The sequence below is a fragment of the Rattus rattus genome, chromosome 3 (genome assembly GCF_011064425.1).
Source record: "Rattus rattus isolate New Zealand chromosome 3, Rrattus_CSIRO_v1, whole genome shotgun sequence".
Lineage (NCBI taxonomy): Eukaryota > Metazoa > Chordata > Mammalia > Rodentia > Muridae > Rattus > Rattus rattus.
The window spans coordinates 201,221,943-201,245,683 of NC_046156.1; the positions used below are offsets into that span (position 1 = coordinate 201,221,943).

Consider the following 23,741-nt stretch of genomic DNA (forward strand, 5'->3'; position numbering starts at 1 on the left):
ACCACACGGCCGAATACGAGAATGGATCACTGACGGAGGAGTGGGCCAACAAGCGCAAGGCAATAAACAAAAGTGACGGCGCCGTGACATGTCACTCAAATAAAAACAGAATTACGGGAGACATTGCTGCCCAGGGAGAACGTTGCTGCTGCTGTCTTTGAGGGACGCTAGACACGTAATCCAGTGTGAATACAATATATTGATGTTAGGAGGGGGATGGCAGCGCCACACAGGAGGTGAAGCCAGCCAAACACGTCACACGCATTAAAGGTTTTCCAGGGATGCTGTGACACTGGCCTACAGAGGACGGTGTGTCAAGGCTGAGATAAGATGCCACCTCCTTGTCAGACGTCTGAGGCTGCGAGGTGGCCAGCACTGTTCAGCTGCTCTCGAGAAGCTTTGAGAGACAGCACATTACACCTCAGTGTTCCTAACGTTCTCGGCTACAGCGTGCTGACAAATATTCTTTCTGCAGTTGTCTATACGTTTACGACAAGTCAAACCTCATAAGGGTTTTGACAGAAACCTTCAAAGGTCACAGCATTTATGCAGACCATTCTTCAGCCATTTTTATGAAGAGGCTGCCCTGAGTTGTGTTCAACCCATCGTGGCAGAGGTCAGTCCAGAATTAAAGAGGTCAGCCCAGGTCTTCCTTAGCTTCCATGGTCTCGTGCATCAGGGAGACCACAGCAAATGAGGTTACCACAGCAGTAAGATTGCTGCCACCAAACTTATTCCCTCTGCTGCTCCCCTTGGGGCTGGATCTTTGTCCTTGCTCTGTCTGTCGGCACCACATGTGAGTGGTTTGATTGTCGCCTTCCGCTCTCTAACCTCTCTCCCCTGCCAGGGTCCGAGGAGCAGCGGCCAGCCTCTCTTTCATACCAGTCCTTAAACACTTTGCATGCTATGTCGCCAGATAAGTATTCTTCAGATGAATGTCGACTATTATGTTTAGAGTAAGTGGAACGGCCATCTTGCCTTTTCTACTTACAGAACAAATCCAATTACCTGCCTTTAATGATGAATTCTAAGAAGTGCATTTTGGAGAATCATTGTCTGAGACTTGTATTTGTGGACAGTCCTTAAATATCCACAGATGACCATGAGTCTATAAATATTTAAAGCTAATTTGGGCTGTATTTCCTATGTTTCAAAGTTTGCAAACACAGCAGCCTTCTACTCAAAAGTAAGTGAGTAAGAAACATTTCAGTACAGCAGGGTCTGGTGATATAGACCATAATCCCAGCTCTTCTGTAGGCCGAGGTAGGAGGATCGCAAGTTTAAGACAGAAGGCTTCAAGGGTCACTCTGCATATCCGGACTGTTCCTTGGTTGTTTTATGATCTGCCTCTACCTTATGGAAGAGGCTCCTGCATGTTCTTACCTGGACACAACCCAACTTGGCAGAGGTCAGTGCAGAAAGATGGCGTTCGCTTACTGTGGTAGGAAATTTTAATCGCAATCTGGAGTTTCTACCCCTTCTTCATCACTCAGTTCCTGCATAAAAGACAAGCACAACCTTTTTATTCACAATAGACCTTATGCAGCACAAAAGCTGGCAGATTTCAGCTCTCTAAGCTATTAGAATCTACTTTCCTATCAATAACCCTGGGTTATTACTCACTGTGTTCCGTCTGTACTGCTCTTAACTCCAAATGGCCAGCCCTCAGGGCCATGTTTTCTTGACTTCTAACTCATGGTGACTCTCTTCCTTCTTCACTTCCTTCTTCACTTCCTTCTTCACTTCCTTCTTCACTTCCTTCTCCTCCACTCTTCCTTTTCCTTCGACCCCAATCCTGGGACTCCTAAAACCTGCTGTCTCTCCTGCCCAGCTGTAGGCTATCGGCATCTGATTGGCTAGTCTGGGCATCGGCGCCGACATGGCTTCAAACGACTATCAACAAAGCAACTCAAGCTATGGGGCCTATCCTACCCAGCCTGGGCAGGGCTATTCCCAACAGAGCAATCAGCCCTATGGCCAGCAGAGTTACAGTGGTTATGGCCAATCAGCTGACACTTCAGGATCCGGCCAGAGCAACTATGGTTCTTCTTATGAACAGACCCAAAACACAGGCTATGGAACTCAGTTCCCCAGGGGATATGGTTCCACTGGTGGCATGGCAGCCAAAGAGTCTTCTTATGGGGCAGCAGTCCTCCCTACCCCGTTGGCCAACAGCTCCTAGTAGCACCTCAGGAATAGTTCTGCATTGGGCAGCCCCAAGTGGAGGCTATGGTCAACAGTCTGGCTATGGTAATACGGACACAACAAAGCTCTATAACCCACCTCAGGGTTATGGACAACAGAACCAGCAACAGCAGCAGTGGAGGTGGTGGAGGGGTGGTGGAGGCAGCTATGGCCAAGATCAGTCCTCTATCAGCGGCGGCGGTGGTGGTTATGGCAATCAGGTATGGTGTGGTTCAGGATCTGGGGGCCGTGGCAGGGGCGGTGGAGGTGGTTCCTAGTATGAACCCAGAGGCCGTGGAGGTAGCCGAGGAGGCAGAGGCGGCATGGGCGGAAGTGACCGTGGTGGCTTCAATAAATTTGGCGGTCCTCGGGATCAAGGATCTCGTCATGATTCTGAACAGGATAATTCAGACATAATACCATCTTCGTGCAAGGCACACACAATTGAATCTGTGGCCGGATTACACAGATTGGAATTATTAAGACAAACAAGAAAACACACAAACACAGTTGATAGGCAACAGTCTCACACCACCTTCTGCTAAAGCTGCAATTGACTGGTTTGATGGAAAAGAATTCTCTGGGAATCTATTAAAGTTTCATTTGCTACCCGGCGTGCTGACTTCACCACAGGAGGAAACATACACACACATTCACATGTGAGAACATGAACTTCTCTGGGACATGCAACCAGTGTAAGGCACACACACACACATGGGGAAACTACGGAGACACAGATACAGGGACAGGGGGCTTCAGACGGGGTGGGGACACAAGATGGACTCAGGGGTGACCACAGACACATAAAGCCTGGCTCCATGGAACACAGTGTTACCACAACAGTTGCTCATGGATACACATAAACATCTCTGGTTCCCATTAAAAACCATTTAGTTACATACACAGCTTCACCTGGGTCACACTGTCTCTGAAAAACATACACACAACAGACCAAAGCTCACAGCTTGCAGCTCAGAATAATTCAAGGAAACTAGGTAATCAACAGACCACACACACATACAGTATTGCACACACACACACACACACACACACACACACCACACACACACATACACACACACACACAGATACACACACACACACACACACACACACACATGCATGCACGCACACACATACACACACACAAACACAAACACACACACAAACACACACAAACACACAAACACACACACACACACACACATACACACACACACACACACACACACACACACACACACACACACACACACACACACACACACACATATACACACACACACACATACAGACACACACACACACACACACACACACACACACGAGTAAGGGAGAAAATGGGAGGTTCCATTTTTGTACAGTCCACCAAAGGCTTGCAAAACCATGGCTCAGAGGTGGTGACAGTAGGACCTCCTTTGAGGCAGTGAGAGCTTCAAGCCTCCCTTCCAATGTCTTCATTATTAGTGGCCATGGGTCCCAGTCACTACTCTGTGTTTCAGTTCTCGGAAGCCGCATTTCTGGAAACAGATTGTCCTGAGACCAGCTATGACCTGGGAGATGGGGACAAAAAGTCCAGTCCTGGTGACCTGGATCCACCATTCTCTTGGAGAAGGCCTGGTTTTCTAGAGCTGGGCCAGCACATTACAAAGGAGTTGCTATAGTTTTTTGGTTTGTTTTTTTTTTTAACTCTAAAATCTATGGATTTTTACTTTGCTTTGGAGTTGATTTTTCTAAATCAATTTTTTATAAATGGAAAGAAGTTTTAAATGTTATCCAAAGAAATTTTCTAGTAAGTGCCTTTCTAATATAAATATGTTTTAAATGCAAATGTCATAATTATTCAGGTACACTAATACATCATTAAAAATATGTCCTTAAAGTTTCTAAAAGAAAGGGGAATATCAAACCTACAGGACCATTCAGACACACCCCAGGCTTAGGAGTCCCAGGAACCAGGAAGCGACAGTTGCAGAAGTCTTCCTGTGGCTTTACGAAGAAAACAAGGCAGGCGTGGTGTGCAAGTTTAAGTCTGGCAAGACTGGGCAATTGTCTGGGCTGTTTTGGCTGTGGACACAGGGATTGCTTCTAGTTTATGTCTGGTCCTGGGCTGGTTAGGGCAGGAGAACAATGGCCCAGCAGCCGAGAGTCTTCCAGGTAAAGGAATTAGGCGCTCCATGCTGAACACCTGGGCTGTCAATTTTCATCTCGAGGAGGAATTCATTAACTCTGAGAGATACTGTCTCCCCAACGTCAAAACTCAGAAGTCAAAACATGAGGAAGGCGTGTGCATCAGAGCTCTCTAAAGGAACAGAACTGATAGAATGGGAAAAAAACCCACATTTTTCACATCATATTAATATATGTACACATACTTATGTGTATATAGTTCGTGGTTGGTGTTGGAATAATACCTCTTGCTATCTTTTCAAAGAGTGGAACATTCCAGTCTTGTGTAAGGACTCGTGAGATGAATGAGATTAGTTGTAATCTGTAGCATGGTCCAATAAGAGAGAGTAGTCCTGGGTTCCTATTGGACTGGTCAATATAGAGTCAGAATGATATACATGGGGAACGTATTAGAGCAGCTACCAGGCTGTGGTCTGAGTAGTCCAACCACGGCTGTCTCCTGATAGAAAAGCCAAGGGCTCAGACTGAATGTCTCAGCAGTTCCAGTCAGGAGTGGGGCCCCTAGGAATCTCTAGAGGGCTGCTGGTCTCCAGTCTACGCTGGAATCTCTGAGAAGGGGTTTCTGATACCTTCAGTGGAATGTTTTAGCCTCAGGATACATGGACTCGTCAGCAACAGTGAGGGCAAGCGGGCTAAAAGCCAATGCTTCTTCCTTCCGATTGCCCTATGCCGTCAGCGGATGTGGCCCAGACTTAGGGTTGGTCTCTCTAGTTCAAATGATCACTCACAGTTGTGCCCAGCTGCCTGGCTTTTGTCGATTCCAGATGTAGCCAAGTTGATAACCAAAACTGGCTGTCACAGCAAGGTTAATAAGGTTCCCGATGTAGAGCAGCCTCACTCCTCCTTTTTGTCTGTAAATTGGCCTAGATGGCCTCACGTAGCCTCTGCTTCAATCAAGACCTTCCCCACCCTTCCATCTTACCTCAGTCACACTGCTCAGACACTCCAGGCACAGTCACAGACCGTTAGAGCAGTGGTTCTCGACCTGTGAGTCTCCGTCCCCTCGGAGGTCAACTGACATTTTCACAGGGGTTGCCTAAGACTACTGGAAAACACAGCTACTTACACTATGACTCACAACAGTAGCAAAATTACAGTTATGAAGTAGCAACGAAAATAATTTCATTGTTGGGGGGTCTCCACAGCATGCAGAACTGGACTGAAGCATTAGGAAGGTTGAGAACCACTGTCTTAGGGGCTTACCGAGTTCTGTCTGAGAGTTTTACTTCCAGACACCACCTACCTCCTTGCTGGTTGGCACCCATTCCAGAGCCTCCTTTTAGGTGGCATTTATCACTTATTAGCCTTCCAGGTGTCCCTCAGTGTGTATATTGCCCATTATTTGTTACTTGCCATGACAAACAAGGGGTTTATATTTTGCCCAACAACATAACACTAAATGAGCTTTTTAATTATCAAGCATATCGTAAGTGTTCAGGAAAAAAATGCAGAATGATTCCTCTTGCTATTTTTTTTAAACTGAGGCATTGCAGTCTTATGTAAAAAGTCATGAAGTGAATGGGTTTGTTTGGGACCTGTAGCAGAGCCTGAAGAAGGGAGGAGCAAGGACTTCTCCTCCCATTGGTGCCCAACAAGGCCATCCTCTGCTACATATGCAGCTGGAGCCATGGGTCTGTCCATGTGTACTCTTTGGGTAGTGGTTTAGTCCCTGGGAGCTCTGGTTGGTTGGCATTGTTGTTCTTATGGGGTTGCAAACCCCTTTAGCTCCTTCAATGCTTTCTCTAACTCCTCCAATGGGGACCTCATTCTCAGTTCAATGGTTGGCTGTGATCATTTGCCTCCGTATTTGTCAGGCTCTGGCAGAGCCTCTCAGGAGACAGCTATATCAGGCTCCTGTCAGCATGCACTTCTTGGCATCAGCAATATTGTCTGAGTTTGGTGGCTGTGTGTATATGGGCTGGATCCCCAGGTAGGGCAGGCTCTGAATGGCCATCCCTTCAGTCTCTGCTCCAAACTTTGTCTCCATATCCCCTCCTATGAATATTTTTGTTCCCCCCTTTAAGAAGGAGTGAAGCATCCACACTTCAGTCATCCTTCTTCTTGAGTTTTATGTGTGGTAATGACTTTTACACAAGCAAGCTTCTACCTGATATTCTTGCTATCTTTGCTGTAGCAACACGTTGGTCTGAAGGCTTTCTATTATAGCCCACAAGGAGGTACCCTTCACTTCTCTCAGGAGAACCACCTCCTGCCCCTTTCTAGCAGGACCTAGGGACCTAGGAGCATCCCAGACTGAAGAGTGATAGACCCTGGCTCGAATGAGAAAATAGAGCTGGCCCATGTTTTCCGGCAGATGGTTTGAAACATGGGCTGAAAAAAAATGTTAAAATTATGCTGAAAAAAGATATTATTCTGCTTCTGGAAGCATGGTATTTGAGAAACGATTGGGCACGTAAGATGATTGACGTGTATAGCTGCACATTACTGATGTTCAGGGATTGGTAGGGGAGGGTTAGGTATCAAATAGAAATGTAGTTTTGTACTTGTGCGAATGACTCTTTCTGTTTAACAGATGTGTTTGGATTGGGTATGTTAACTGGATTTGCCAAACACACACAGATACAATGACCCCCCCCCCAGGCCTTGCATATCAGACTTTTTTCATTACTATTCATAGCAGTAACAAATTACAGTTATGAAGTAGCAATGAAATTATTTTACGGTTGGGAACCACCACAACATAAGGAACTGTATTAAGGGGTCACAGCGTTAGGGAGGCTGAGAATCACTGGGATACAGCAAACCCATGTTGGCTAGTAGTTGACTGTTGCCGAAAGTGATTGATGGGTGAGTGAAATTCATTGTATTCCTGTGGGTTTCATTGCTTCCCTGTGGGTTTCGAATGTTCGAGTAATGAGACATTTTTAAAACCCAACGGTAGCTGTTGGGCACTTTGGCTTGTTTCCGTTCTGATTATAACAAAAAACATTTTGGGCGTTTTACCATCATTTTGGGTATTGCTTTGAAAGCCCTTTCACGCAGAGAGACCACTGTTCTACCCCTAATTATTTAAACCAGAATTGAATGCTGGAGAGTATGACATGCCTTAGCAAAGTCTTTGATTACGATGTTTTCGCATGGCGCCATATTGCTGGGGGATGTCTCACTCCTACTATGAGAATAATAAAGCCTTTTACAGTGGTGCCTGCCTGCAATCCCAGTTACTTGGCAGGCTCAAGGGCTGTGAATACAAGGCTGGCTGGAGCCTGATAGCAACACCCTCTCTCTCAAGAACAAAATAGAAATAGTCTTCTTATATTTCTTATAAAACCCTAGAAGTAGTCACCGTCTCAACCCTCAAGTTTTTACTGGGCAGCTCGTAAGCACCAGCTTTCTGCTGGGCACGGGAACATGGTGGAAAACAGGACTGGCCAGTGCACAAGTTAGACCCTCAGTAGGTTCCAGCGATGATGAGACTCCCCTAGCGTCCCCACTCCCAGAGACTCTGGGTTCCTAGGCCCAGGAAGGCTGAGAACAATCACGCAATGAAGCAGATCGTCCTCCGTTCAGCTGCGTGCCAGCGCCACAGTTCACGTTCAGCCTTTTCCCATGCTGGCAAGAGCGTGGATGTTTAAATTAATCTCTCGGATTGTTGTCAGTTCTCTGAAGTTTCTGTGTCTTTACAGCTGTTCTAGTGCTGAGTGCAGAGAGCCTCCGGGGACTTGGAAGCAAATGTTGTTTGCACTGAACCAGATGCGTATACTCGAGAATCATCATGTAACCTGCGTAACCCACGTTAGTTACCCTGGCAGGGATTTTGCTGCTTCCCCCACCTAAAAATAGGTCTAACTGAAGAGAACCTCCAGCCACAGCCAGCAACACCCGAGCCTGACTAGAACGATGGAGTACCTACCTGCATCTCACTCTGTCCCTCCCGCCCCCAAGTAGACCCCAGCCAGGCCAGGAAGATGGGGTAGCTTGTTTGGAGATCCCAGGGATTATTGGAGGAGCTGGACTTGCACCTGACAGCTCTCATCGGGAGTCCTGTGTTTAGCCAGTGTACCCAGGACTTGTTTCCAAGGTGGTTCCGAGGGTGCGGGTTTCAGTTCAAGGGCTCTACTCTCTGTTTCAGGTCCTGCTGATCTTTGCAAAAGAAGATAGCCAGAGTGACGGCTTCTGGTGGGCTTGTGACAGAGCTGGCTACAGATGCAACATTGCTCGAACTCCAGAGTCGGCCCTCGAATGCTTTCTGGATAAGCATCATGAGATTATAGTGATCGATCACAGGCAGACCCGTAACTTTGATGCAGAAGCCGTGTGCAGGTACCTTCCTCCCCCAACCCCCCACCCCCGTCTGCTCTAAATTCATTCCTGTAGACAGCTTCGGTCCCTAGCACTGACCCTGAACTGCAGCCCCTTCCTACAGAGGCGTCCCGCCTTCCTATTTCTGCACGTTTGAACTGCACTGAGTTTAAAGGTGTCAGCTGGACTCATCCTCAAACTTGGAGACGGTCACCCCGCCCCTCCGGAGTATTGCTCATAAAAGAGTCATTAAAATTCACACAGTTTTTATTACACGTAGTTTAGATTTAAAGTAGATATTTTAAACTTCATTATTCTGTCCCAAAATGAACATCAGAAATGTGTGAAACAAAATTTTCCATACATGACACAGATGGAGAGATACCGTTGCAGGCTTCCCAGAGGGAAGAAGGCAGCCACGTCAGCACCAGAGTGTTCCTGGGGGCCCGTGCCCCTGCTCATTTGTAGAAATGCTCACACTTTGGGAGGCAGGCACCTGTCTGTTCAGAAATAAATGCACAGTCTTAATAATTCACTCAACATGAACTAAGCCATTCAGCTAAAGTGGAATGCTTGTAAGTTAGCCAGGGAGGGTTCAGTAATTAATGTGAGAACATTACATACGGGGCTGGACTTTTATTGAATATTAGTAAATAAGTAGAGAAATTTATTCTTAAAGCTTTTTTGGTATATAAAAATATTAATGGATTTTAAAAAAATTTAATCACAGGCACATTGCCTTGCTATTTTTTGATGACTTGCATTTTCCCAAAGAATTTTTTGTTAATTAGCCAGTGTTTAAGTGTTTAAATGGTCTCAAATCTTGCCTTTCTCCATAGATATCTTTTCCTACTTAGTAATACCTGTGTGTGTGTGTGTGTGTGTGTGTGTTGTGTGTTTACTTTTAAGAAATAGTTTCTTTCCAACCAGCTATAGTGAAACACATCTATTATGCTAGCACGTGGGAGACTGAGAGAGGACAATTGCTATGATTTGAAGGCCAGCCTGGGCTACACAGCCAGACACTGTCTCAAAGAACAAAATATACCTTCTTTCTGAATGATTTTCAGGGTAGCATTGGGTCCTGGTTCTCTCTTGCTCTTCTTGTGTGTAGCTCTGTAATCACACACTCCTGCTCTTGTGCGGGTGTGAAATTACTCAAGACATGTTCCCAAGGGCCTAGGTTAGACAGTTTTTACCTTTTTCCTTAGATATAGAGACACGGTGTCTGTTCCTATGTTATAGCTGACCAGAAAAGCAACGGGCAGTCTGTGTTTCAGAAGGACGTTGTGTCTGTGTGTCTGCAGACAGTTACTGGTTCTGTTGAGGGTGGTCAGATTCCTAAACGATTGACAGACAGCAGTATTCTGCCCAGAAATGAGTGGGGACATGCTCCGATAGATGTGAATTCCTTTCTGTCATCTGCCGGCCTAGGTCCCAGATATTTTAGCTAGACTGAACCTTCCTTCCTTTTTCACACCAACCCCAGACCTACATACCTCCAGATGTCCCCCAAGTCCTCTCACCAGGAATAAGTCCAAGTCCCTCTTACCACAAATTCCTCTGGAGAGCAGGAAGCAACCAGAGAGACAGGCATCAGTCCCAAAGAACGCCAAGAGACTGTGCCCCTGCTCTGTAGGTTCAGTATATAAGTTAGCCTCTTGTCTAAGTTCAGGCTCATAGATGACCTAGGAGCATGCCCGTGACACATCACTGGGTGGAAAGTATAGCCTCTCCCTGGAGCTCGGAGAATACCCCTCAGACACTGTAAGTTTTTCATAGGATCAGAACAGCTACTTCCCCGAGTGTCTATACAGTGGGCTCCTAAATGTAAACCGAGTCTTCTGGAACCTGCTGTGTGGGATGTTGGATGGGAACAAGAAGTGATAAGGGTCACTGTTGCAGCAGGACTGGTCTAGCCTTGCTGCTCATGGTGATGAATGGGTCGTCTTAGAAAGATCCTCAGAGAAGCAGAAGGCGCGACCATGCGTATCAGCTGATGCGGTCAGTGCTGTCCTCCATGGCTAATGCAGTCAGTGCTGTCCCCCATGCGGGTTCCAGAAGATGGCTCTTTATCAAAAGCTTAGCCAATTCATGAAGCCCTGGCCAGAGGACGCTAGAGTCAGATTTAGGTGACACTGCACACCTTGTAAGGTTCACAAACCTTGAACTCCTACAGGGGCCCTAGCTCGGCAAATTGGATTCACAGTTACTATTTAATCTTTCTCAAGCCCAGCTCATGCCCAGGTCTTTTAAAGCACATAAGCACCCTTGACAGGAGAACTAGGGGAGCGCCCTCTCTGAATGATCTTTAGCACAGAATAACTCTTGTCTGTCTGTCTGTCTGTCTGCCAGCAAGTACTCTTTTACTGTCAGCTAAGCTTTCTGTATGATCTACTGTCCTGAGAGGAAGGTAATCCAACCTCGTTAGCTGCCCAGGTCCAGTCTGACCACTAAAGGGCTGTAGGGCTGACATACTTTTAAAAAGAGAGTCGGAAAACTTTTTCCATCAGAGACTTAAATGGAATTTGCCAGTTTTTGAAGTAGAAAACTGACGAGCCTGACCTTTTGGAGAATCGCCCGGGAGTTAAAACAATTACAAACAAACGAATAAATAGATTAAAGATATTTTCCTGATCCATAGGGTCATCTTTCTCTGCTGTCTCACGTGTGTTCTGAGTGTTTTTCTTTTCCTTAAAGGATGATTTGATTTGGTGCCACTATCGAGGCTGAGAAGTTTCCAGAATAGTTCAGTGTAACAAAGCGCAGGTCAGTGCTCTGACTCGAAGCTTCTTTTTACAGGTCAATCCGGGCCACGAATCCCTCTGAGCACACAGTGATCCTGGCTGTGGTTTCACAAGCGTAAGTGCACCCCCTACCTCACCATAGCAGTACCCCTCCCCCAAGTACTCTCACCCAGAGCACCCCAACTCCAGCAGCACCCCCACCCCAACAGCATTCCTGCCCAGCAGCATCTATACCCCAGCAGCACCCCTACCACAGTAGACCTCATCCCAGCACCCCCACTGCAGCAGTGCCCCTACCCCAGCAACATCCTCACCTCAGCAGCAGCCCCGTCCTAGCATTACTGTTCCATGTGAGGCACACGATGTAGCCTAATGCTTGAACCAGCTCCGTGACGGCCACTTCTAGAACTTGCTTCCAGGGCTTTGTTTTCAAGTTTCCAGAAATACTGAGGTTTTTTTTTTTTTCTTCCTTTCTTACATAATTGCTGTTAGCACGTTTTCTCACACTTCATGGGGGGAAAACAGGTTTACTCATCACCATGACATGCCAAAAATGAGTAGAAAAGCTGAGGGCTCTGGATGCTCTGGTTTGTCTTTCCTCTCTGAGGAAAACAGAAGGGTTTGAGTTTTCACTTCAGAATGTCGTGTGAGAGTGCAGAGATGCTAAACCCACTGCAAGAAAAGGAGTGTGGCTCTGAGGAGAACTGTCCAGTGGCTAACAGCAGGCCGTAGGCTGTGGCTCTGAGGAGAACTGTCCAGTGGCTAACAGCAGGCCATAGGCTGTGGCTCTGAGGAGAACTGTCCAGTGGCTAACAGCAGGCCATAGGCTGTGGCTCTGAGGAGAACTGTCCAGTGGCTAACAGCAGGCCATAGGCTGTGGCTCTGAGGAGAACTGTCATGTGACTAACAACGGGGCATAGCTTAGGTTGGTTTTGAACTGCAAAGAAGATTGGCCCAGCTATCATTACAGTGACACCCTAAAATGAGAAACTCTGCTGGGTTTAGAGTCTGGAATGTTCCACACTTAAAATGAAAGGACTGGCTGAGAGAAATAAGTAGCTTTCATGTGCTACAGTAGTTAGAACCCTTGCCAGTGGCAAAATTTGTTGTAGTCAATTAATGTCTGTCATGAGCTTCAGAGAGACTGAGACCTTAATTAGGATCCATGGCCTGTTGGACTTGGCTTTATTAAGGCGTTTGGCACGGATTTTTGCCACCAAGGAGCGGACAGGCTAATAGCTCTGACAAGGTGTAGGGTCTTCATGGGCAGGCTGGCCCAGGGAGATATATGACCTGTAGGCTCCTCTGGCACAGGAGGAAGCCATGGCCGCAGGGGCCAATCAGAGCCTCCTGTTGAAATACTGTACTGTGAGGCTCATCCCTCGATGCCTTCCTTGGGTTGTGGTGTGAAGCTGTCCCCAGAGTGCCTTCTACTGCGGTCCTGGTGGGAGATTAATCCCAGAAAGACTGAGGGAGGAACAAAGGAGCCTTTTGCTCCACTTTTCTTCAGAGATCTGAGCAGGATCATTCAGCCCTAGACATGACATCTTGGAGATGCCACACCACAGAGCCCTTCCCACGGCTTGTTCCAGGGGCCCCAAAATGCCTTCGGTCCTTTTCACATGTCCGAGGTGTTTATGAGTCCTTCACTAGGAGTGGTTTTGTATGGCATGTTGTGGTTTTTCTGGTATATATATATATATATATATATATATATATATATATATATATATATATATATATATATTTCTTCTCACATTGGCGAGTGAAGTTAAGCGACCTCTTATCTTTGCCACCTAGTTTAGGAAATAGAATAATATTACATTGGAATTTTTGTAATGCCTCTCCTGATGTGTCATTCACAGAAGGCAGAACCTTCTTTTACTGAGGGAAACCAGAAAGTAAGGGAAACAATTTCTCTGGGAGCAGGAAGCCTTGGACAAACGGGGCCTTCTGTTTTCTAGTGCCGTTTCCACCCAATCCCTCTTCTATGTGACTCCCCTGACTTTCTGGGTTATACCCTATGCAAAATTCTGGCTGTCTCAGGGACCCTCTTTCAGTTTCTTGATGGTGACAGCTGAGGTATCAGGCATCGTCATGACATGCTGGTTCTGTCTGCCTTTGTAACTCATGTAGCTCCAGGCTCGATGTAGAAAACTGTATCCGGAAGCAGGCAACAGTATCAGTTTTCGTTTCCCTCCCTTCTGTGCTTCTGACTCTTCTTGGCTACTGGGTTGTAGGCTCCCACAGACTGTCATGTCAGGTGTGTATGGCACCTTGAGAGTTGGGCCCAAATAGGCCTTGGAGTAGGAGTTGTACATCCAGTTGGGTTAGGGACAGAAGCCTGGTGATAAGCAGCATAGGTGACACATCCTTTAACGGGGGCTGCCCTCTTAGATCTGCTCCAACTCCACAGGGCAAGACAGAGGTAGAGCATTTCACTCCTGCGCTGGGGACACCGACCACACTGCTGTTGCTCTGTTTGCCGTGCGTGTTCTGCTGGCATCTGGGAAACAGATGTGGATTCTGTGTCCTTGGAGGCAGGTGCTCCTTGGACGACCGCTGTTCAGGAAGCATCTCAGGAGTGACCGCCGACGGCGCTCATTGCTCTCTCTCCATGTTTCAGTGTGAGGAATCCTGGTTTGTATCCGCTGAGTGACCACATTTTCTGCTTTGCTGCAGATCTGATGACCATGAAGAGGCCTCGGTTCTTCCCCTTCTCCATGCAGGCTTCAACCGGGTAGGTACAAGGGGACCGGAATGCCTCTCTCTAGCCTCCCTGGCTCTCCCATAACAGCCAAGCACACAGCCGGACTCTCCCATGACAGCCCAGCATGCACCCATGATAGTTATTACTGGAAACAGGCCCCAGAACTCTGAACCAGGGAATAGAAGCAACTGGGCATGGAATGGAGTACCATTGAGCCAGTGCTAGTGAACTACTCGCCTTTTATCATCTTAATTCCAGCTGACGCACAATCGTGGAGCCAACGCACTGAGACAATAAGGCACTTCTTACATCAGATCCTAACCCAACGGTCTCAGAGTAGCCCCGTATAGAGGCACCTCCCCACTTAGACCCACTATGTGTGTGGTCCTTTAAAGGTGACGTACCAAGTCGCCACTTGGGATCTGTGCTCACCACCCTGCCAGAGATTTTAAACTAGAGGCAGGCTCCTGCTGGCGACCACAGCTTGTGAACTGCCGTTTAGCACCCGAAAAAAGAGAGGAAAAGTCTCTAATTTGAAGGATAACTATCTGAAAAGCATTGATATCAACTTAAAGGTTGGGACTGCTTATTCTAAGCAAAGAGATACAGACAAATAACTAAGATTATAAGGAAAGGATTTGGATCGCAAAGCAAAGCTGTGTGTGGGCCAATGTAAAGAAAACAATGGAAATAATTCTAAGTGAAGTGGAGTGGAAAACGAAGCGTGAATATCAGACACAGTCGTATAGAAAATTAGTGGAGCCCTTCCCTTCACAATGTTATGACAAACATTTATTTCTGTTTTTAAACAATGCTTTACTTTAGGCTAAAAATAGGGTAGCAACCCAAAGTTGATCTCTGTAGATCTCACTGGTAGCCTAAACTCAAGGTGGATGATCCTGTGAGTTCTTGGCTGCTGTTCTGGATTTGAAATGAAAACCCACCATGGTAGCAGACCGTGGTGAAGCAGGAGCTTGCTTTGTGAAGCGGTCTCCCCGCGCTCTGCCATGCCGCAGCCCAGAAGCAAAGCCCTGTGGGAGATGGAAGGCTGCATTGATTCAGAATGTGTCACAGAAGTGGGCCACATTCCGAGGCACCCTGCACCCTTTCCTCTGTGTCTGTCATCTCTCTTTGGCATTGATGCTGAAACCTTGCCTTCCGTGCAGTGGTTGAATGTGGATACGTACGTAAGAGAACACTTCTGAGTTTGAAAATGTAGACCTGCCAAGAGGGCAACTGGCAATGAAGCCACGTGACGCCATTTAAAAAACAAAACAAAACAAAAAAAAACACCATACATTTTTTCTGAGAAATAACTCTGAAATTATCCACAGGTTTTTATTGATCCTCTGTGTGGACCACACTCTACCTCCTTCTCACACTGACCTTTTCAAGTGTGAGTTGGGACTCTGAGAACACCGGAAAATTAGTTTCCCTGGTTACCTTGGTTATATGATTGAAGGATGACCTTGCCACCGCGCTGGTTGGCTCTATTAGTTAGGGTGTCCATTGGTCTCTGCAGTGGCCTTAGAATTGTTCGGTGATCTTTCCTCCAACAGTATTTGTGGTTGGTGTCATCTAGAAGATAGCTTCTCTACTGAAGGGCAGCGGTCACACAGCTGTTGACAGGAAGACTGGTGACAGGAGAACGGTTGCCAGTTTTTAGACACACATATTCTTAAGAAAACAAAAGTTCGTTTTTTTTCTTTCTACTTGTCTGTACTACTTCAGAATGTCCCCTGTGCCCAGATCCAAACGTGTCATACACAGTGAATGAACCCATGGTGAATGGGACTCTGGAAGTCAGTTCCTGTCTTGGATTTCCTGGTATTTTGAGGGCTGGGTCTGACTTGAACAAGGCCATTCACCAACTGGTCAGAGAGCTCCCTCCCAGCCCAGTTTTTCTCCCAGGAAAACACGGCATGTCCTCAAAGCAGCTGGGGCGGATCTCTGTGCACATTCTCCTGCTTGTTTGGAGAAATAACTCGTTGTTGACTCTCTGTCCAAATACCTTCAGATATACCTGCTGGCCTTGCCTTCTATGAAGTTTTTTCCCATTCCTGATGTGTTTAATCATCTTTTGGAAACGTGGCTCCGTGTTACTAGCCAATACATTAGTCTGTGATCCCTGAGTGTGGATCCGGGAAGAAACTGTGCCATCCAGTATACTCCAGCCATCCCCTCTGGGGACAGTGACGCACTGGACACATGGCCGGCTGTCGAGTGAGCAGCCCACACTGAGCTTTGTGGAAGTTAGCATCTCGCCCAGTGCAGCTGCTGTGCTCTGCGTTCTCCTTCGTACGCCTCTTTTTTGTTTTCAGCCCGAAATGATGCTTATTCCTCTCAACAAGTATTTATGGGGCCCTGTGTGTGAGGCAGTGTGGAAAGCATGCTGGGCTAACAGCTGTGAGCCGCACTTCTCCCTGCAGAGGCTTCCTTAGGAGTGGGAAGTCGGGGAGCTACAATGTATTAGTTATCAGGCCCGGTTCCAGGTGACTTGCTTAATTTCTCTTACCATATGAAGGATTTGATATTTCCTTCTTCTTTTTTTTTTTTTTTTTTTTTTTTTTTGGTCAGAGAAGGAAACAGGCTCCAAAATCTGAATAGCTCGTACATTCATAACAAAGGCACAGGTGCAGATGCAGGTTCCCTCCACACTCTGCCTTGGGTCCAACGACTGAGGTAGCTTCCCAGCCACATCACGTCACAGGGTACTCTCCCAAGAGCTCCCGTGTCCCAGGAAAACTGTGCCTTCAGATAAAAGTTGCTTGGAGAATCTGTAGACTGGGTGATCTTCCTCTAGTGAGAGCCCTCCGCTCACGTTAGCAGTTCACCACATCGTTAGCCTACAGATGTTCTGCGTGTCCCCGAGTCAGAATCCAACGTCTCAGCATCATTTAAACCCACGTTTCTGCAATTCGTCTGCTACCCCTGATAACTGTCATTGGCTGAGACAGATTTCGCCCATCTAAAAACATGGGCAGATGTGAATCTTTTTTTTTCTTTTTAATTGGATATTTTATTTATTTCCATCTTAAATGTTATCCCCTTTCCTGGTCTCCCCACTGCAAACCCCCCATCCCATTTCCCCTTACCTTGCTTCAATGAGGGTGCTCCCCCACCTACCCACTCACTCCTACCTCACCGCTCTAGCATTCCTCTACATGGGGGCATCGAGCCTTCACAGGACTAATGGTCTTCCCTCCCATTAATGCCAGATAAAGCCCCTTCGGTTCCTTAAGTGTTTTCCCAAACTCCTCCACTGGGGTCCCTGTGATCAGTCTGATGGTTGGCTGTGAGCATCCACCTATGTATTGGTCCTGCTCTGGCAGAGCCTCTCAGGAGACATCTGTATCAGGCTCCTGTCAGCATGCACTTCTTGGCATCAGCAAGTGTCTGGGTATGGTGACTGCATGTGGGATGGATCCCCAGGTGGGGCAGTCTCTGGAAGGCCTTTCCTCAGTCTCTGCTCCAAACTTTGTCCCTGCATTTCCTTTAGACAGGAGCAATTCTGGGTTAAAATTTTGGAGATGGGTGGGTGGTGCTATCCCTCCACTGGGGAGGCCATGCCTCACCTCTGGATATGGTCTCGACAGGCTCTTCCTCCCCTTTGTGGGGTATTTCAGCTAATGTCATCCCCGTGGGGTCCTGGGAGGCTCTTGCTTTCCTCGCATCTAGGACTTTCTGGTTGCTACCCCCAGTTTCGCTTCCCTCATTGCTACCCAACTCTGCTCAATTTCCTGACCCTCTGCATATCTCTCCATCTCCTCCCACACCTGATTCTGCCCCTCTTTTTCCCCTCCTTGTCCTCTCTTCTTCCCAAGTCCCTCCCACCCTCTACTTCTGTTGATTTTGTTCTGCCTTCTAAGTAGAACTGAAAGACCCACTCTTTGGTCTTCCTTCCTCTTGAGCTTCATGTGGTCCGTGAGTTGTATCGTGGGTATTCCAAGCTCTTTACCTAATGTCCACTTATCAGTGAATGCCCACCATGTGTGTTCTTTTGTGACTGAGTTAGGTCACTCAGGATGGTCTGTGAATTCATAAGTCATTGTGTTTAATAGCTGAATAGTACTCCGTTGTGTAGATGTACCACATTTGCTGTATCCATGCCTCTCATGAAGGACATCTTGGTTCTTTCCAGCTTTTAGCTATTAAAAATAAGGCTACTCCGAACATAGTGGAGCATGTATCTTTGTTACATGTTGGAGCATCTTTTGGGTATATGCCCAAGAGTGGTATAGCTGGGTCCTCATGTAGTACTATGTTCAATTTTCTGAGAACTGCTAGACTGATTTCCAGAGTGGTTGTACTGGTTTGCAATCCCAGCAATGGAGGAGTGTTCCTCTTTTCTCACATCCTCTCCAGCATCTGTTGTCACCTGAGGTTTTGATCTTAGCCATTCTGACTGGTGTGAGGTGGAATCTCAGGGTGGTTTTGATTTATGTTTCCCTGATGACTAAGGATATTGAACATTTCTTTAGATGCTTCTCAGCCATTCGACATTTCTCAGTTGAGAATTCTTCGTTTAGCAATGTTCCCCATTTTTAATAGGGTTATTTGGTTCTCTGGAGTCTAACTTCTTGAGTTCTTTGTATGTATTGGATCTTAGCCCTCTATCGAATGTAGGATTGGTAAAGATCTTTTTCCAATCTGTTGGTTGCTGTTTTGTCCTAATTACAGTGTCCATTGCCTTACAGAAGCTTTGCAATTTTATGAGGTCCCATTTTTCAATTATTGTTCTTATAGCATAAGTCATTGGTGTACCGTTCAGGAAAATTTCCGCTGTGCCCATGTGTTCAAAGCTTTTCCCTACTTTCTCTTCTTTTAGATTTAGTGTTTCTGGTTTTATGTGGAAGTCCTTGATCCACTTGGACTTGAGCTTTGTTCAGGATCAATTTGCATTCTTCTACCTGCTGACCTCCAGTTGAACCAGCACCATTTGTTGAAAATGCCATCTTTTTTCCACTAGATAGTTTTAGCTTCTTTGTCAAAGATTAAGTGACCATAGGTGTGTGGGTTCATTTCTGGGTCTTCAATTCTATTCTATTGATATACCTCCCTGTCTCTTTACCAATACCATGCAGTTTTTATGACTATTGCTCTATCATACTGCTTGAAGTCAGGGATGTCAATTCCCCCAGAAGTTCTTTTATTGTTTAGAATAGTTTTTGCTATCCTGGGTTTTTTGTTACTCTAAATGAATTTGCAAATTGCTCTTTATAACTCTATGAAGAAATTGAGTTGGAATTTTGATGGGAGGGGAGAATGCCTTTCTATTTTCTGAGATCTTTGATTTCTTTCTTCAGAGGCTTGATGTTCTTGTCCTACAGATCTTTTACTTGCTTGGTTAGAGTCACACCAAGGTATTTTATATTATTTGTTACTATTGTGAAGGGTGTCATTTTCCTAATTTCTTTTCAGCCCATTTATCCTTTGGGTAGAAGAAGGCTTCTAATCCACCACATAAATGAACACAAAGAAAAAACCATGTGATCATCTCATTAGATGCTGAGAAAGCATTTGACAAAATTCAACACCCCTTCATGATAAAAGTCTTGGAAAGATCAGGAATTCAAGGCCCATACTTAAACATAGTAAAAGCATTATACAGCAAACTAGTAGCGAATATCAAAGTAAATGGAGAGAAACTTGAAGCAATCCCACTAAAATCAGACACTAGACAAGGCTGCCCACTCTCTCCCTACTTATTCAATATAGTTCTTGAAGTCCTAGCCAAAGCAATCAGACAACAAAAGGAGGTCAAAGGGATGCAAATTGGAAAGGAAGAAGTCAAAATATCACTATTTGCAGATGATATGATAGTATACTTAAGTGACCCTGAAAGTTCCACTGGAGAACTCCTGAACCTGATAAACACCTTCAGCAAAGTGGCTGGATACAAAATTAGCTCAAATAAATCAGCTGGGAATCTTGATCAGCTTTGCTTTGTGACTAAAGCATGAGCCTTTCCCTTCTGCACAGGTTTGTGGCTTTTTCTTTTCTTAGACCCTCCCATTCCTCCTGAAGGACAAGAGGCCTATGGAAAGTTTAGAGGTATTCCTCAGGGAGAGACCACCCGCTTCAGAGGTGTGTGTGTGTGTGTGTTGTGTGTGTGTGTGTACACTCACACACTGAGATGGAAGGTGAGAGAGGAATTGTTTTTGCCCTCTGGCTGACTTGGCTGAAAGAAAACTGTAAAGGGACCTGGGTCTGGCACTCTCCCCTCCATGTGTCTAGCTGCTGAGAAGCACTAGTGAAACTGGGTAATTTGTTTGCTTGCTTGCTTGCTGGTGTGCTAGCTAGCTTGGAAAGCTTTGCAAAGTACGTATTTTCTCTATGATTTAAAATGTAAACCATTTTCTTCAGTCTTAAATTGCCCTTAAATCTGTTTCCTTACCATTTTTTATTTGCTGCGTTTTTCTGTTTTCCTCATTTCTCATAAAAGTATCCACGTGTTCATACGAGGGAGATGCTTGATTTCTTGTATATCCTATACCTGGTAATATGCTCAATTTAAAAGACGTAAAGAAAGCACCGGGGAGGTGGCTCGGCAGTTAAGAGCCCTGGCTGCTCTTCCAGAGGAGCCAAGTTTAATTCTCAGCACCTACATGGTGGCTCGCAACCATCCGTGATTCCAGTTCTAGGAAATCTAACACCCTGTCCTGGCCTCTGCGGGCACTGCACAAATGTGCACATACATAGATGCAGGCAAAACACCTATGCAAAACCTTTTTTAAAAAATAATAATCATGCAAACATGAGTTGTTTGGGATTGTTGACTGGGTCCTGCTGTCTGTGCTCAGTATGAAGTGCACCTTTCCAGCTCTTTGATAACTCACTGGGTTGTGACTGGCTATAGGTTTGCCTTATGCACTCGCTCACCCACTAAGGGCTTGTCAATATGTGAGAGCTTTTGTTTTTCCTAATCAAGATGAACAAACCATTTTCAAGTGAACAATGCAGTGGCATTTAGAACATTCTCGATGTTTTGCAATGCCTACCCTCCTCTCGTTCTAAAGCTTTGCCCTCGGTCCCAAGCTCTCACTAAGCAGTCAGTCCCAGTCCTGTTTCCTGAGCTCCAGTGAGCGTCAGTCTGAAGTCTGTCTGTAAGGATTAGACCTGTGTAGATAGTACACGTAGACGGAGGCTTGTAGCATGTGGCTTTGGGGTCTATCGTCTTTCGCTTAGATACACAGAGTTCTTCATGTTGTAGCATACATCAGTATTTCATTTCTATCTTATGCCTGAATAAAGTTGCATTGGATGCACACGCCAAAACTTGTGTCATCTCTTCATTCCACCTTTTAGCCTTGCAAATAAAGCTAGAATGGACCGGATCCTACCAGTGTTTGCTTGAGGTATCCATTCTCAGTTGTTTGGCTTATATACCACGGTTTTAACTTTTGAATAACACATACACTGTTTCCTCCAGCATCTAAGCCATCTCATGTCCCCACCAGTGAGGCACGGGACTTTGATTCTGCACATTTTTACTAATACTTTTTCTTTTTTATCGTGTTTATCCCAGTGGGTGTGTGATGAGGTCGCATTATTGCTTCCGATTTGTACTTCCCTAGTCTGGTGAGGTTGGGCGTCCTTCATGTGTTTGCTGGACATGTCTGTCTTTTTCTTAGAGAAATGCCTAGCTTTTCACCTGATTGTCTGTCTTCTGTTGTGGAGCCCACCGATGCTTCAAGTGAACTCTGTATTAGGCACGCGAAAGATTCAGGAGGAGGCAGAACACGCCCCCATAGAAACGAGTCAGCGGTACGTTGCAGCATGAGCGTGCTGCGTATTGAGTTTCAGGTGACTGTTCCAGGACAAAGCTAAAACAGTTCAGTCATTAGCGCAGCTGGGGAGGCACACTGTGCTCTCTCGTGTTTGCCTTGCTGTGACTCCCCATAATGAAGGCTCCCCCATCGAGGTTGAGTGGAGTGCCTCACCTGCTCTGTTGTTTCTCTGAGGTTTGAACAAGAGCCTCACTCTCCTTGACAGTTTTTCTATGCCATCCCTTCCTACTTGCAAGATGTCTTGCATAATGAGCTACCTGGGGGGTGGGGGTGGGGCAGGAGCAACTGTGAGGTTTCTCTGTTTGACTCTCTAAGAAATAATTGGAGATGTCTTATGCATTATCTTGCTTTCTTTTCAGAGATTTATGGAGAACAGCAGCATAATTGCTTGCTATAATGAACTGATTCAAATAGAACACGGGGAAGTTCGCTCGCAGTTCAAATTACGGTACGTAGCAAAATAAGACAAGCGCACCGGGTTAAGGATTCTTTAGAAAGTCTTCGCTGTCAGTAGGCTGAGGTTCACAGATCCGTGACTGACGTCTGGGATTTTGAGGTTGTTAGGCCACCACCAACAGCCATGCCTTAGCTGGAGTCCCCAGATGTAATGAAATAGGTCAGCAGCCTGTCTTTTTTGACAGCCCTTCACTACGTGTGGCCGTTTTAAAATGACTTGGGAAATCCCGCTCGATCTTCATTTAATCATATTGAGAGCAAGACTTTTAAAAGTTACTTTTCAGCTTCTGACTCCCAACCTTATAAATTCCTACTTGAGTCATTATATTCGAGGGAGGTGATACATGTATTAGATTAACTGTCACGAGGGCTATGTAGCAGTTTCGTCTGCTCGTGGCCGCCATATGCATGGCATAGTTTTAGGACCCCTGGCGGATATGTGGCGCTTTAAGAGATAACATCTCACTGGCTCTCCATCCTGTGGGAGGCTCTCCCTGGAACATCTTCAACTTAAAGGCTCTCTTGGAATATCAGGGTCCTAGTACCTGCCTAATTCAGCTCAGGCTCTGGTCTGGCTTGCTCTTAAACTCGATTTCTTCAACCTGCCCTCTTCAGGCCAGAGAACATGAGCTTCAGGAGGCTCCTTCATACCTTTGGCCCTGTGGAAAGATCTGTTTCCAAGAGCTTCCTGGCATCCTTTAGGGACGTCCCCGCATGGCTTTTCTCTCTAGTGAACTAAGATGTACCCTGTCATACCTCATGCCCAACACAAAGTCCAAGAGAGGATCTCCCTACCATCATGATACTTCTAATCTTTGTTGCTCACTTTATAGCCAAATATGACAGAGTAGTTTGCAAGCTAATTTCCTCCCATCTCTAGAATGATTGGCCTAGACCCATAGACACAGGTTGCCCGAGTCTGGGTAGTGGATTCAGGTGATTACAGTGATATGGGAAATATAAGTGGTCACTGTCTTAGATGGGAACGTGGTGGCTTTTGGCTTTTGTTTGTGTGTTTGTTTTCAGAATGTTGATATTGCCACCAAGCTGAGTTTAATCTCTTGGGCCCCCCCAATGAGGACAGAAGCAAATGACTCCAATAAGTTGTCCTCTGACATTCATGTTTGTCACCCCATGAGTATACGTAACACACACACACACACACACACACACACACACACCACACCACTACAAAGTAATAATAAATATTTTTAAAAAGTAAAATATGCCAAACCAGTGGAGATTCTAATATTGAGGGATTTTAATAGTTCAAGGACTTAAGGAACAGCACCGAAGACATTTTGAGTGTTTAAATAAGTTAAATCCCTTGGCTTCTTTTTATCTGTATGTTTGCTTCAGATTATTTTATCCAAATTTTCTAAAAGTACCACCTTCTCTTTG

At 45.9% G+C, this 23,741-nt stretch overlaps 1 protein-coding gene across 1 annotated transcript in view; it reads left to right on the plus strand.

The window, feature by feature from the left end:
• The window catches only part of Pde8b (phosphodiesterase 8B), a 199,082-nt gene that overhangs the window by 106,498 nt on the left and 68,843 nt on the right, over window positions 1-23,741 (plus strand). The window contains exons 3-6 of the mRNA XM_032899014.1: window positions 8,468-8,658; window positions 11,440-11,499; window positions 14,067-14,124; window positions 22,244-22,332. Of these exons, the coding sequence (XP_032754905.1) occupies window positions 8,468-8,658; window positions 11,440-11,499; window positions 14,067-14,124; window positions 22,244-22,332 (398 nt within the window). The remainder of the gene's footprint in view (window positions 1-8,467; window positions 8,659-11,439; window positions 11,500-14,066; window positions 14,125-22,243; window positions 22,333-23,741) is intronic.